Source organism: Octopus sinensis, linkage group LG7, assembly GCF_006345805.1.
Source record: "Octopus sinensis linkage group LG7, ASM634580v1, whole genome shotgun sequence".
NCBI classification, from domain to species: Eukaryota; Metazoa; Mollusca; class Cephalopoda; order Octopoda; family Octopodidae; genus Octopus; species Octopus sinensis.
The window spans coordinates 86,063,041-86,080,540 of record NC_043003.1 but is presented as its reverse complement, the minus strand read 5'-3'; the positions used below and the strand labels follow the sequence as shown (position 1 = coordinate 86,080,540).

The following is a 17,500-nucleotide window of genomic DNA, read 5'->3' as shown; positions in this document are numbered from 1 at the left end:
TACTTGCTTCAGTTAATAGACTGCAGCCATGCTGGAGCACCAGCTCGAAGAATTCTTAGTCGAATGAATCGGCCTCAGTATATTTTCTAAGCCTGGTACTTATTCTATCGAGCTATTTTACCGAACCACTAAGTAACGGGGACGTAAACACACAAACACCGGTTGTCAAGCGGTACTGAGGTAGATCACAGACACAAAGACACACACACGTATATATATATATATATATATATATATATTATATATATATATATATATATATAATATATATATATACATATACAGGGGTTGAACAAACTAATGGAAACACCTTAAATTTTCAAACAAATTTATTTTAGCATGGGGTAGCACCGCCTTTTGCAGTAATTACAGCTTGAATTCTACGAGGTATGGACTCGTACGAAGTTTTGTTTCCAAAGCAATTTTTGTCCATTCTTCAGCTAAAATAGTCTCCAAGTCTTATAGTGATGATGGTGTAGGATATCACCTCCTTACTTTTTTTTAATGCACTATAAATGTTCAATAATATTGAGATCCAGGGACTATGATGGCCAGATAAGATGTTCATCTTGACTACAATGTTCCTCGTGCCATTCAGTAACAACTTCAGCTGAGTGAATTGGCGCATTATCATCCTTAAAACTAGCGTTTCCCTCCTAGAATGAATTTGATCAGATAGAATGCCATTGGGCAGGCGGATTTTCAAGATATAGCCCCCCCCCCCCCCAAAAAAAAAATCATCATAGATCCTCTTCCATGTTCAACAGTTGGAAAATGGTAGTCTAGGCCAAATGCTTCTTTTGACTGTCTCCACATGTGGTCGGAAATAAGGTAAAAGATGACTCATCCGAGAAAATAACATTCTCTTCCACTGCTCTAGGGACCAATTCTGTAGGTTTTTACTCCCACTCTAAACGCTTTGCAACGTTTGTTTTTGAAAGTAGTTGTTTTCTGATTGCAGCCCTCCTGTGAAATGCGACTTTGTGCCGCTCCCGGTGAATAGATTTTGTGGAAAACTGGTTCTCGAAGTGGTCATTAAGCTCTGCAGTAATTTTGGGAGCTGTACTTTCATGATCCTTTCTAGCAATTCGCGTAAGAATCCAACGGTCCCTATCTGAAAGTTTTGGTTTTCTTCCACAGTTTTGTTTCGACTAGGAGGTTTTTCCCTCTTTCTCGAAGGCTGTTATTACTTTTGATACAGTATTTCTTGACACACCAAACATTTCGGCTGTTTTCGTTACGCTAGCGCCTGCCATGCGAGCACCAACAATTTGACCTCCTTGAAAGTTCGATAGATCTGTCATTTTAATGAATTTTAATTACCTTTTTTTGATATTTGAAAAGAAACAGCAATTTTAGCAAAACATATTAAGCAACGTGAAGTATATTTGCCACTTAAATGTGGCTAACCACTAAGGGTGGACGTTACTGTAGCTTGTAGCTCCAGGAGAACATTTTCTCCAGCTGGCTATTGACACACTTTCTGTGCCCTGTCAAATCCTACAGTAGCATCCAGTCTTAGTGGTTAGCCACATTTAAGTGGCAAATATACTTCACATTGTCGTGCAGCTACTGTTTATACCTCGTTCAAAGATTTAATATTAAGCAACACTAACAATAAATAAAAAAAAACATAACAATAAGCAAGCTTTCAACGGTTTTATAGATATTTCAAACTTATGATGCTATGATGCTCGGTGTTTCCATTATTTTGTCCAACTCCTGTATATATACACAGGATTCTTTCAGTTTCCGTCTACCAAATCCTCTCACAAGGCTTTAGCCTACTTGAAGCTATAGTAGAAGTTATTTGCTCAGTTGCCTCGCAGTAGGACTGAACCAGAAAGCATGTGATTGTGAAGCCACGCCTGCACCTATATGAGCACAAAAAAATTAACGACGATCTCTGTTTCAATTAAATTATGCGTATGGCTATACTGAATAATACACGTGATTATACACGTGATTATAATGAAACTTCACGAATAAGCAACCAACAGATCCGTATTTCGTAAGAATTGCCTGTATTGTGGTCTTGACAAATATCATGGTCGTAATCTTGAATGGTCAAAAACTTTTCCTTCAAGCAGATATCAGAATACCTTAACCGTAGAATTTCCTTGTTACATATTAGCGTATAATGACACCCTTGACACTTGGAAGCCACGAGGAAGCACTCCATTAACTAATTTCGGATGGAACTGAAGTTTTTGTCTGTTTTGTGGTTGGATTTGTACTGTGTCGGATTATAGGATACGTGTGGGGGCTTGTGTGAAACAATCCATTACACTTGAAACTTCTTAAGTGAGGACACCCATCGACGAGTGGACATTTCACTTAAGACAATGATCACGAGAACAATCATATATAGCTATCTATGCAGTGTATATCAACAAATACAGGAAGGGAGACAGACAGACAGACAAAAGGGCAGAGTAACATACGCATTGCTTTTCAACTATTCGTCCATCTAACTTTTCATACACATACGTCATTAGTATTTACTGCCACCCAGTCTTTTGATACTGCTTCTTCATAAAATTTTGATTCATACATGTATGAAGAATGAATATTATCACTTGCGTTAATAATTGAACAAATTAAATTGTTTCTTTCTCAGAAAGAACTATTCTCTTTCCATGAGATCTGGAAATCTAAAAAACAACATTTAATATTCCATTAATTATTCAACAATGAAATTCTTTAATTCATTATTTTTCTATTGAAAATATATTACTTCAAATATACCTTACAAAATAACGAGATACTTGGCTGTCATTCATAAATTAGATAAAGATTGACGTATTGTAATCCCACGAGGAATGAATTCGGAATTTTCAAATACAACTAGCATTTTGTAAGAAAATAATTTATAGATGAAAACAAAATATTCTTAAAATCTGACAGCTTGGGAACGAAACGAGCGAAAAAATTGTATTACAGGAAGAACATATTGATGCAAAATCGATTTATTCTATGGAAAATTTTTAACCAAGAGACAGGCTTGTAGTCTCTGACTCAATCCATTATAATACGAAGTGCTTTCAGTTTACAGTTACATTAAGTACTAGCATGGCATTTTGCAGTTTCCTCGGGAGCTACGAAAATACTATCAAATTCAATGTTGCACGCTAACTGAATACTATTTAGCAAATTGTGAACAGATATGATACGTGGTTACATTTGGCGAGTAAAAGAATAAGCAAAGTGTCTCTTGGGTATTGATCTAGCACAGGGTAAAGTCAGGATTAGAATTATTAACACTTAAGTTAGTTATCTTTACACGTTCATACGGTCCACTGGCGCTGACACGACGGGAGTAAAAATTGGATTTTCATCTCTTTCAGATCACGATTATTTATAGTAATTATTTCTAGTTTTGGCTCAAAGTCAACAGTTTTAGTGAGTGAGTTAATCGATCTTAATGGTCCCAGTACTTTACTGCTATTTTTTTAATCAACCTCGAACGGAAGAAAGGCAAACTCAACCTTGGTGGAATTTTAGCTCAGAACAATGAGAAATACTGCTAAGCATTTCGTCCGTCATGATGTTATGATTTCAAATTTCACCAAGATCAATTTTGCGTTTCATCACTTTGGGGCTGATAACATAGTACCAGTCAAGCACTAGAATCGATGTAATCAACTAGACCACTTCTCGAAAATTTCAGGCTTTGTGCCTATAATAGAAAGGAATATTACTTGCTTTTAACTTGAGCCAAAAATAAAAAGCAGAAATTGAACAGGTGGAATAATCGAGTATACCGACACTAGAACGTTGACCATACCTTACTTCATATTGCCAATACTTGTCTATTATTCTTTGATCGCTCTTATTAAGCTAGCAACCTCCGGATATCTCTTCTTGTAACTATATCCAACCATTTTAGCTAATACTCTTCAGAAAATATCTTGCAAATACTACGAGCGAAAACGTAAAATCAAAAGGGCAAAAAAGCAATTATTTCGAGTTATTATCCTTGGTATTGTTGCCATAACATGAGGCGCTGTAACAATAATGTTTATTTCTAAATAAAAGAAAAACTTAACGTTGATATTACGTTTATTTGGTATTAATCCTGATGCAGTTTTCATATTATCTTGCAGACAACTGAAAACAAACAATATTATTTACATACCAGATCACAGCTTCATACACAACCCACGTCTTATTGAGCTAGAAGTAAAAGGCAATTTTATTAGATCTTTTGGTCGTCATGCATTCAGTGGAATGCCAATGCTGGATAGAATGTAAGTATAATATACATATGCATGTGCGTGCTTGTGTGTATGTGCTTAAGTGCGCGCGCAAGTGTGAATAGATAAATAAAAAGAAGATCGAAAATCCTTCTTATGAAAGTTGAATGTACTTTTTAAACATTTGCAAATATAAAAAAAAAACTTGTGATGTTCGTCTCCTTGTAGAGAAATATGAGCGGGTATAACTACGGAGAGAAGCTTTAATAACTTTCAACTGTGTGTTATCTATATTCGTCGACAATACAACGTGTGTATTGAACAGGATTGTGAGCCCTCTGTGGTCACCTAAATTACTTGAAATGCCAACGAAACCTCCGTTAAATCATACGCTGGTGTCTCTAAATAGGAAGAACTCCTATGGTAATGTAACTTAAGCTACACTGGAATATACGGATGGTCAGGGAAAGGGTCACTTTGATCAGATAACTGTACAATCGAGTTTGACCGGGGATTTTCCAACACCTATAAATATATATATATATATGTGTGTGTGTGTGGTGTGTGTGTGTGTGTGTGTGTGTGTGTGTGTGTGTGTGTGTGCGTGTGTGTGTGTGTGTATGTATGTATGTATATATGTATGTATGTATATATATATATATATATATATATATATATATATATATATATGTGTGTGTGTGTGTGTGTGTGTTTATGTGTGTATGTACTATATATATATATATATATATATATATTATATATATATACATATATATGTATATATATCAGATGGGCAACGAACTTACGATGATTTTACTTTACTTGTTTTAATTAGATTCCTCTTCAGAGAAGGTCCGGCATATAGTAGTTGTATAATCAATCTCCGCCTTACAGATCTCGCCTAACAGATTGTTGCAATTTTTTTTCTTTAAGATGAAGAAGACACATATTAATAATAATAATAATAAAGAGTATGGAGACTTGTACATCCGCAAAATTTATCTTATATTTATACATATATACTTTATATATATATTATATCTTATATATATACATATATACTTATATATGTATATATATAAGACATATTCGTAGCCACTTTAACACGGCTGTCCGTTCGATGGAACTCTACTGCGATTTTTTAACGCCAAGAGGACATCTCTTCTAACTGGTTAACAATGCACAGCAGCACCCGATATGATTGCGAGCAGGGGAGCGAATCCCTACCATCTCCTAGCAACGGGACCAGTAGACCAGTCCTACTCCTCAGTACTGGACATCTCGTCTGCTAGAGATGATAGCAACTCGCTACTCCGTTGATCTCTTGGAGATATTTTAGAACTAGCATTTTTGCTTATGAAAAATCAGCGACTGTGTGTTCGCTTGAAATATATATATTGCGTGTAGAGGCGAGGTGCTATCATCACTAGCACACGAGGTGTCCAGTACTGAAGAGTGGCAGAAATAGCCCGAAACTGGGACTGGTCTAATAGTCTCGTCGCTAGCAGATGGTAGGAGTTCGCTCCGCTGCTCGCAGTTTTATCCTTAATCGGCTAAAGGAAATGTCTTCTTGGTGTTAAGAAGTCGCAGTAGAGTCCGCTCGAACGGACAGCCGTGTTAAAGTGGCTACGAATATCTCTTGTCAGTACAACTACTGCTTTGATGTCTTAGAGAGAACTAGCATTTTTGCTTATATATATATGTGTGTGTGTGTGTGTGTGTGTGTGTGTGTGTGTGTGCGTGCGTGTGTGTGTGTGTGTGTGTGTGTGTGTGTGTGTGGAAGCGCAATGGCCGAGTGCCTAGGGTGGCGGACTCGCTCTCACAGGATCGCAGTTTCGATTCCCAGATTGGGTGCTGTGAGTGTTTATTGAGCAAAAAAAAACCTAAAGCTTCACGAGGCTCCGGCAGGGGGTGGTGGTGAACTCTGCTGTACTCTTTCGCCCCAACTTTCTCTCACTCTTTCTCCCTGTTTCTGTTGTACCTGTATTTCAAAGGGCCAGCCTTGTCACACTCTGTGTTACGCGGAATCTCCCTGAGAACTATGTTATGGGTACACGTGTCTGTGGAGAGCTTAGCCACTTACACGTTAATTTCACGGGCAGGCTGTTCCGTTGATCGACTGAGTACCATGATATATATATATATATGTGTGTGTGTGTGTGTGTGTATGTATATATGTATGTATGTTTGCGCATATGTGTGTATGAGATAGAGAGAGAGAGAGAGGGAGAGAGAGATTGTGGGTATGTAATTATATTTTATAAAGAAAAAATGCAAGCTTTTAAAAAATAATACAGGTCGATGTTTTGTACTTTTATTTTATATATCTATATTCAGAGTTAAGACCCCTTCTTTAGGAAATCTTCAGAGAAATGGTCTTCTGAGCTGGTATTTCTGTCCGGTAGTGTGTGTGTGTGTGGATCTGTGTGCGTGTGTACGTGCTTGTGCTTGAATGTGTGTGTGTTTTTGTTGCTATAGTATCCAAACAGCTGCGTTCAGATTGGTTCTGTTGTTAATGTGTGCTTTGCATTTGTTAATTAAGCTGGTTTCTTTTATTCTCAAGCGTTCAATGTTTCAGTAGTTGCAATGGAAATCTGAATAGCGTGTGTGTGGCATTTCCGTAGGTGTTTTTTGATAGAAGAAGCATTAACATAGGAGTGTTCTTTAACCCGTATGGGAACCTGTCTGATAGTACTTCCCATGTAGAATTCCTTATATTTGCAACACGTGATTTTATACAGCACGTAAGACCGCAGGCGTACATTTTCATTACTGATGGGACATATGGACAACAAATATAAGATAATAATTTTATCTTGACTAGTTTTTAGTTAGATTCTCTTTCAGAGGAGGTCCGGCGTATGCCAGTAATATGTTCAATCGCTACCTTTCACATCTAACAATTTAAAATGTCTTTCATAACAAGTCCATGTTTCACAAGAGTACAACAGGTATGGTAAGACAAATGATTTGTAAAGAGCCAGCTTTGTATTGTTAATTATATGTCACTGGCACCAAACGCGTTGCTCCAAACCACCAAATGCTTCAGCTGGCCTTTGAATTCGCAGCTGTATTTCTGTATCAAGATTTCCATTATTTTGTAAGACCTTCCAAGGTAGATGAACGACTCGACAACCTCAAGTAACTTACCCTTAAGAAAAATTTTAGTGGGATTACAGCACCACACGTAGGTTAATGCATTACAACTGGGGTTTTTTTTTCAAGTTGATGGTCAAGCCAAAATCATCACAAGCTGAGTCAAATGCAGATACAAGACATTGCAGACCTATTTCAGAATGACTGACAAAATCGCAATCGTTAGCGTATAAAAGTTCCTTAATAAGTGAAATAAAAACCTTTGTTTTGAATTTCAATCTGGTCAGATTAAAAACATTCTCCGTTGTTCGATAGTTTATGTAAATACTCTCCTCAGAGTTTTGAAAAGCATGTGACAACACAACAAAGTATATTGCAAAGAGGGCAGGTGCACCAAGCAGCCTACCACCAAAGTTAACTCTAACTCTCATATCTTGATGCAAAGCTCTGATCATGTTTACACATTTTTCTGGGCAACCTATTTTCCTTAGAATTAGCCACAGAGCATTTAGATTAACCGTATCGAATGCTTTGCGCAAATCAACAAAGCAATGGTATAGAGCAAGATTCTGTTCAATGCACTTTTCTTGTAATTGTCTGATAATAAAGATACAATCAGCTGTGCCCCTGGAAGAACGAAGACCACACTGAAACTCAGACACTATATTTGGAACTATGAAGGTATTTAAACGTTCTAACAAAATGCAGGCAAGTATCTTTCCAACCACAGACAAAAGCGAAATCCCACGAAAATTACCACACAGATCCTTTGACTTCGATTTATGGAGGCTATAATGGCATCAATCCAGTCTTGAGGCACTTTCTCAGTTCTCCAACATTGACAAATTAATATATTTAAGAGATCAAACATTTTGTTACCCCCATATTTCAGACACCTGCACAGATTCCGTCAGACCCTGGCTGTTGTGTGTTATTCCTTGCCAAACAGCAGTTTGTGTTCCAAACGGCTTGTTTTCATATCTATCGCATATCTATATACCTAGAGACCGTTCACTCTCCACCTATCCGCCAAATAGGAGTTCTGCCACATTTTATTTGGTAGGGTTGACCGTCCAGTAAATCTGCTTCAACCAACATTATACAGGCGCGGAATGTCGATCAAAGAACTTATAATACATTATTGGGACACTCTCTTCAAAATTAAAAAGACAAAAGAAAATTAATCAAGAAAACATTTCAAATTAGAGTGGAGTGAGATATTACTAAATACTGCAAGGAAATAACTTATCTAGCGTTCTACTATAACGGCAAATCTACTAGCGAATATAATAGTGGTGAAATCAATTGATCATTATTTTTTGTTGCTGTTGTTGTTGTTATGAAACCGTATAACATGCTTGATTATTCGACCTAAATTATCAGGAATGATTTTTCGGAGCAAAATAAATTGTTTAATATCTTATAAAATAATTCAGGACACGAATTAGTTTTACTAATGACAAATTTCTTATTTTATTCGTATCTCATATGTCTTTCCTTCATACAAAACGGTTCTAATATATTTCTAGATTTAAATAATACACCCAGTCAAAATAAAGACAAAACAAATTGATTTTACATTTTAATTGATTTCTGAATGTTTTCTTCTACTAACTGTTGAATATGAAACTAATTTTGTTCTCTGCTGAAGCAAAGTCTCCCGCAAATTTGAAAAAAACACCTTTTTTTCTGATAGTATTAGTAATTTTTCTCTGTAAAAAATTTCATAGTTGGCTTTCCATTGTCTTAGTACAAGGCCAATATTTGATAGGAAAGGGCATAAAACTTTGACTCACACTCGTACAGATTTTATTGACTTTAAATAAATAGAAAAATTATTTGTTGTGTCTGTTTCCCCAAAACATATATTGTTTCCGACGAGCTGACAGTTAACGACTCGATAATCAATCATTTAATATGTATTTCGTGCATTAGGACAATGCGATAAATTTGTTTGAAATAAGAATATTCCATTGAATATCTATACTTATCGACTCCAGAGGGATAACAGATTAAATCGACACTGGTGTGGGTTGTTCTCAATACATTGACGGATGAGTTTTCCATGCTGCTTTCGAGGTTGTTGCGTATCGCTAAGTTGTTCCAGAACCATTAGATATATATGCAAGGGTGTTCCAGTGGTGCTCATTCCAAACGACTCCAAGATTACATTTATGCAATGTTTCCGTGATGTTTATAATAATAACGAGTGAATTGGAGATTTTACTGCTATTTCGAACAGTTCAAACCATCACATGGAAGCCTCCAGTCAGCTTGTTATGGCGTGCATTTAACATCGATGCGTCTACTATTTAGCATTTCTCATCACTAATATATTTATATTAAATAGGGTGGCAAGCTGGCAGAATCGTTAGCACGTCGGACGAAATGCTTAGCGATATTTCGTCTGTCTTTACGTTGTGAGTTCAAATTCCGCCGAGGTCGACTTTGCCTTCCATCCGTTCGGGGTCGATAAATTAAGTACCAATTACGCACTGGGGTCGATATAATCGACTTAATTCGCTTGTCTGTCCTTGTTTCTCCCCTCTGTGTTTAGCTCCTTGTGGGTAGTAAAGAAATAGGTATTTCGTCTATCTTTACGTTGTGAGTTCAAATTCGGCCGCGGTCGACTTTGCCTTTCATCATTTCGAGGTCGATGAATTAAGTACCAGTTACGTACAGGGGTCGATCTAATCGACTGGCTCCCTCCCTCTAAATTTCGTTCCTTGTGCCTAGAGTAGAAAATAATATATTTATACTAAATAGATGGATCTGCAAAAGTTTCACGTTAAGTTTTATATTTTTTCTTATTTCTATGTTGATGCATATCTTTTTAGATCTTCATAGCAATGTTTCGTTATGCAAAATATTGCGATTGTATTTCATTTTTATCCGTGGTTAATAGTCTTTAAAATGTAACACTCAATTCTGTTTCATTATGATAAATATAACGATTATCTTCACGATTTCTTCTCATAGGTAAAGGGTAACACTCGAACATGTTTCGTTATGTTAAATATAACGTTTATGCCTTCCATTTCGTTCACTAGTTAAGTATATCTAAAGTGTAACAGTCATAAAGCCCTCTTCAAACAAACTCTAATAACGGTAGTGGATCTTCGTCGTTCGACAATGATGATTCAGTTGTTTGCACAACTAAATTACCTGCTCCTGAATTAACGTGTAAGTGGTTGAGTATTCCACAGCCACGTATTCCCGTAAACTAATTTGCTTGACACAACGTGTGACAAGACTGTACCTTTTGATTTACAAGTACAAGCCACTTGATGGGCTTCTGCAAGTCTCTCTCTACTTAGTTTCATTCACTGAGTATGGGTCAAGCTGTGGTTAGATAAAAATATATATAATTGCTTAAGATGTCATGCAGCGGATTGAACCTGAATTTCCTGATAGCGATGCGAAGTTCTTACCTTTTACATCTTTGTATGTTAGATATATAATTTAACGAAGGAGAGGGAATGAAAGTACTAACACGACGCAATACGATTACTATCACACGATACTCAACGCTCTCAATCAACGACTCACAGTGAACTGCTTACCTACCTGAAATGCCAATCGCTCACAGTTCTTCACATTATAACAATGTGTCAGTCCACCTTTAGTCTCTTAGTAGGCTGATCAGAATCCCTCCACATTAACTATTAGGCTATAATGCACCTACTAAGCACTAGCAATATATTGCATATATACCGAATATAATTTCTTTGACAAAACAATAGTTTTATTTTCAATCAATAGAAAACAATTCGTGACATATTTTAATATAGAGCATAATAAGACGATATATGTAATTAAGTATTCGTATATTCTAAAATATATTGCTATTTTGAAACTCTGATATCTCTCAGCTTATTTATATTTATTTTTAAAAAACTATTGTGCAGACACGTCAACGAATTTTGGTTTTAATAATTGTGCTGCATACAAACGAAAATCAATACAGCATGGCAGATAGCGTGTTTTTTGTATATTTGTTTTTGTTTATTTGCTTTTATCGTTTTAAATTTTATTTGTGTAATATTTCATAGAAAAATCACCAACTTTTTTTAATGCTTTCATTTGCCGCTTCTTTTTAACGGAAATCTTGTAGCAACATTACTATTGTGAATAACGCTTGTAGTTCTTTTTACTTTTTAATTGATTATTGGAAGTTTGAAGTTTCACCTAATTATATTTCATACATTTTCTTTTCCAACATTTTTATTAGAACATTAATGCTTTATATTCCAGTGGTTTATCAATAGGATTTAAACACACTTAACTGAATACATTGTAGCTCTTTCAATGAATTAATTGCAGTTTCAGAGAAAATAAGTGGTTAAAGATCTATTGAAATTATATACAGTTGTACACACAGCATAGCCGAATACTTACCTGGATTATACAAAGGTGTGGATGTATAGTTGCGTGGTTAAATTACATCTCTTTATGTAGCGCCTTCGGCAAGTGCCTATACGAGGGTACAAGTTGGTACTTGTAAATTGTACACAAGCTTGTCATATATAGAAATAAACAAAAATCGATAGCAGTTATGTGTGTTAGTGTGTGTGTATGTGTGTGTGCGTGTGTGTGTTAAATAACATGAGACAACAAAACCAAGGCCCTGTGGAATTTATAGGACATTTAAAAAGAGGAAGTTAGACTTAAAGCTGTTTTGGGGATATTAGAATATCTCTTCATCAGAGACGATATCAGGGAAACAGTAGTTAACTCCCTCATATCGTCTCTGATGAAGGAATATCCCTAATATCGCAGAAATGGGTGTAAGGCTACCTTTCTCTTTATAGATGTTTTAGAAATTCCACACAGCCTTGGCTTTCTTGTTTCATTTTATTTAACATATACATGTTCACACAAGACCCGCGATAGACTCTTCACTTGTAATATCATCGAACCGAGAGTCTAACTACGGGCATCTCGTAGCAGTTACATAGCATTACCTGTCATCTTGGGTCTTCTAGATACCGATAGCTCTCATATCATTGCTTATATTTATATATATATACATACATACATATATACACATACATATATATAAGCGCATACATACATATATATATATACACACGCATACATATATACGTGTCTGTGTATGTGTCTGCGTGTGTGTATGTATGTATATATGTATATATATATGTAATATATATATATTATATATATATATATATATCATATGAAGGATTTAGTTCTTTGGTGATCTAAACGAACAGGTACGTTGTGTAAGTGCTATAATTGGTCATCTGTCAGGTTCCAAGTTCACAGCTGAGGCTGGAGGTAATGATCCGCAGTAGGCTTCCGAGTTAGTAGGTATATATTAGAGGAAAAAGGACAACAAAACCCAAATGCAGGACAATTATGTCAAGTCATTTAGAATATTTAATTAGAGTGATGTGAATTTGACGTAATTAATTAATATATATAGAGAGAGAGAGATACATACATACATACTTACATAGAGAGAAAGATAATCTCTGTATGCGTGTGTGTGTATGTGTGTGTGTGTGTGTGTGTGTGGTGTGTGTGTGTGTGTGTGTGTGTGTGTAAACCTGTTGATCATTTTCCCAAATGAACACTGTTTTACTCAAAAATATCTTCATGAATGACAAAAACAAGAAAGAGCCAGAATATGCCATTGCTTCTGCAGCCTGGTTGTTGTTGATGCTAGTAACTTCACTCCGGCTGTTTCGCTGTGTCAAAACAGATATTACATAGTCATATTCTATGATTACATATTTGTAAACATATTGGATCGACTTTACTGAACTACAGAATTCAATATTCATTTATGCATTAAATGTCACGGTTTGTAGTAAGTTGAAGGGGACGCTGCAAATAAGTACTGGGGTCGATTTATTCGACTAAAGATTCTTCAAGGCCGAGCTCCAGCATGGCCGCAGTCTAATAACTGATACAAGTAATATATATATATTACTTTCAAAATGTGACCTCGTGTGTACCGTTGGCGATTTTTTTCCTCTGTCTTCCCTTCTCTGGATCTTTCCTTCTATGTTTCCGGCGAAGAGCTCCGCCCGAAACGTTAAACCCTCCTTCTTTCCTTCTTTCCTGAGCGTCCAATAATACTATATTTGTTCCACGTCCTCGCGTTGTTGTGTTTTTTGTGCTTTCTTGTTTTGATATATATATATATATACATACATATATATATATATATATATATATATATATATATATATATATATACTGAGACCCCCTTCGGTCATGACTGACCATGGGATTGCACCTAGAAGGTTACCCTCCCAGACACAAGTCCGGGCAAGGTTGTTTATGGAAGACTAGCAGTCGCCCATGCATACCGGCCTCCCCTCTCCATGCCACCAATGTTATCCAAGGGAGAGGCAAAGGCCGATACAGCTTGGCACCTGTGACGACGCAAGTCATTTCTACAGCTGAGTGAACTGGAGCAACGTGAAATAAAGTGTCTTGCTCAAGAATGCAACACGCAGCTCGGTCCGGGATTCGAACTCACAACCTCCCGATCGTAAGCTCGACGCTCTAACCATTGAGCCATGCGCCTTCACATATATGTGTGCGTGTATGTGTGTGTGTGCGTGTGTGAGTGTATGTGTACGTATAAGTGTATACATGTGCATCTGTTCATATACCTATCCGTATGGATGTATGCTCGTACACAAAAATACGTATGTGTGTGTTTACATGTATACACATATAGTATGTGCTCATTTGTCGAAACGTATGTATGTTTGGTTATGCTTATTAACGCATACGTATATGCTTGTTTCTTTATGTGTGCACACTCACAATATCTTTATATATATATATATATATATATTCATGCTTTCATGCACAACTACATTTATGCATGAATGTGTTCCTACACTCATACCTAAACACCACATTCATACAAACATACACGAAGAACATACATAAGTACAAGCAAACTCTCAGCTAACGCATACAAGTGGGCTTATTCACTGGAGGAGATAAATAATTAACGATACGCACAAGTACACACCCACATAACAAGTAAGTAGCTGTGTCTTAAAAACATTATCTTAAAACGACGTTCAAAGTGCTTTTCATAAATACGTGAAGTATTTCACCTCTATGTGTAAAAAATGTTTTCTCTGGCGAAGAATTTCTTCAAGATTAGCCGCAGGACTTCTACGATATTATTAAGATTATTAAAAAAAAAAACAAATACTCGTATGTTAATTCACAAAGCAATGAAAGCTTTAGCGTCTGGTCTACTTATATGTATAAGAGAGTAAAATGCCTAACATTCTAAAACTATGTTATATTAAATGACCACACCACAATTTTCTTAGCAAACCTTAAACACTTATTTATTTAACCCTGATAAAAGAGAGAGATGCAAGTCTAGTATAAATATATAAGACTCATTGAAAACTATAAAAATGGAACTACTAAACTTTTATGCTAGAACAATAGAATTTTGGTCATTAATTGGTTTAATTTGGTTTAGGGAAGGGGAAGGAAGCACTCCGTCGGTTACGACGACGAGGGTTCCGGTTGATCCGAATCAACGGAACAGCCTGCTCGTGAAATTAACGTGTAAGTGGCTGAGCACTCCACAGACACGTGTACCCTTAACGTAGTTCTCGGGGATATTCAGGTACAACAGAAACAGGAAGTAAGAGTGAGAGAAATTTGTGGTGAAAGAGTACAGCAGGGATCACCACCATCCCCTGCCGGAGCCTCGTGGAGCTTTAGGTGTTTTCGCTCAATAAACACTCACAACGCCCGGTCTGGGAATCGAAACCGCGATCCTATGACCGCGAGTCCGCTGCCCTAACCACTGGGCCATTGCGCCTCCAATTTGGTTTAATAACATACATGACAAAATTAACGACAAATTTCTTCACTTACATTGTGGAATTCATAATCAAATCTTTCTCACTAATGTTTCGGCAGCGGATACCCTACGATTAGCGTTAGGGATATTAAAATGATCGGGCAAACTAGAAAGTTACTTCTCATTTTTAATTACTTACTCTGAGGGACACATAGTGTGATACAGAATTACACCCTAATAGGGTGCTTGATGGATCTAAATAAATAATTTAATAAATTTATGTGCCTTAATATATTTATGTTCCTTCATAAATTTAATAAATTTATGTGTCTTAAATGCTCTTCGAACAGGGTTTAACCGAGTAGTTCTAGGATTCATGTTGACAGATGAATTATATCACGTAATAAAATATAGCCATCAGCAAGTTACACTTAGTTAATATATTAAGAAACATTGAATTATCGTGATCTCTAACAATAACATAGTTAATTTCTTGGCTACAACCCTAAAACTAAATTCGGTTAGAAATAGGCTGTACAAGAATTCTAGCGAGACTCTTCATTATATCGGAAAACACTCCATTTATTCATCCCTTAACCTAAAGTCTTTATCTAGTAACATTAGTAAACGAATTACCAAGTTATTCTCCGATTAACGATCCAATACACACGTCGCAGAATATTGCAAATATACATTATAAAGAAGAGAAGAATACACTCTCTGATAAAAAAAAAACAATCAGCAAGGTAATTTGGTAAAACTCACTATTTAGCCTAAAGCTAATTTCCTATCTGAAATATAATACATAAACACTTCCCACATCACATAAGTGGTTTTAACTCTTTAATATAAGTAGTGTCAAGAAGAGTTACAATTATTCTGATAACTTCACCGTCTCTTTAGCTAAAGCCAACTGTAAACTTTTAACTTACTTCTGTAAAGTATTATATACATACGCTCACACACATGCACACGTGTGAGAGTGTGTGTCTGTGTTTGTGTGTGTTTTCTAAAACTACTTCATATAGTCACAATATTCTTAAAAGATAGATTTCCTTAGAAGTTACTATTTTAAAATTTTGTTTGGAAAAACAGAATGAAATGAGTCTGTTGGAACAAAGTTTTCCTATTGGGTATAAGTGTTCGTTATTCAGTTTTTCAAAAAGGTATTATGTGTTATTGCGTATAAAGGATGTTGTTTTAGTAATGGTATTGACTATTTCAGGTTTAGTTTGGGATTTAGAATTCTCACAAAGTAGTCTTCCGTTACCTTTCGTAGTTGATCGCTTATAAAAAAAAATATAGGAATATTTTTAATTTTCCATTTACACAAATTTACTTTGGGGGGACAAAATTGCAGATAAGAAACTGTGGAGAACCTCGTTGTGGACATCTGAAAGAATTAAACAAGGAACAACCAAAAGAAACAAGAACGGGTAAAGAAATTGAAAGTGACTGTAAATGTAAATTGCAAAGCAATAAATTTCATCTACTGCATCACTTGCCCACACTGGAATGAAAATTACATCAGATGAATAGGATCAAAATGAATTAACTGCGTGAAAGTAAGTGCCCAAACAGCAAACTAAGAATTCTTCTGTCACAACTGTTCTATGAAGTGTGCATCTAGACGTTTCCGCAAATGTAATACTCTTTTACTTGTTTCAGTCATCCGACTGCGGCCATGCTGGAGCACCGCCTTTAATCGAGCAACTCGACCCCGGGACTTATTCTTTTGTAAGCCCAGTACTTATTTTATCGGTCTCTTTTGCCGAACCGCTAGTTAACGGGGACATAAACACACCAGCATCGGTTGTCAAGCAATGCGAGGGGGACAAACAAAGACACACAAACACACACACGCATATATATATATACATATATACGACGGGTTTCTTTCAGTTTCCGTCTACCAAATCCACTCACAAGGCTTTGGTTGGCCCGAGGCTATAGTAGAAGACACTTGCCCAAGGTGCCACGCAGTAGGACTGAACCCGGAACCATGTGGTTGGTAAACAAGCTACTTACCACACAGCCACTCCTGCGCCCATTCAAAAGATTCCCATTTTCCAAAATAAATTAAGAAAGTGATCAACTACGAAAGGCAAACTAAAAATGTGATAAGAATTCCAATTCTGAAACCGAGCCGGAAGTAGCCACCATCATTACGAAAAACAACGCGATCTTCACGCGAGAATACACACAGTTTACCCCATTATGAGTGTGTTTAAAAAGTTCAACAATAAAAGCGCTTACATTCAATACGAAAATTTCATTCCCAAAAGTTCTTGTTCTGCTTTTCCAAAAACGTCTTTTCTTAAATAGCTAATATCTTTTAAGAAAATCTTTCTTTGCGTGTGTGAGCACGCGCATATGGTTGCATGTGTGT

At 36.2% G+C, this 17,500-nt stretch overlaps 1 protein-coding gene across 1 annotated transcript in view; it reads left to right on the top strand.

The window, feature by feature from the left end:
• LOC115214450 (leucine-rich repeat-containing G-protein coupled receptor 5-like) overlaps positions 1–17,500 on the top strand; it is a 524,866-nt gene that overhangs the window by 222,068 nt on the left and 285,298 nt on the right. The window contains exon 12 of the mRNA XM_036504410.1: positions 4,107–4,250. Coding sequence (XP_036360303.1) covers positions 4,107–4,250 — 144 coding nt within the window. The remainder of the gene's footprint in view (positions 1–4,106; positions 4,251–17,500) is intronic.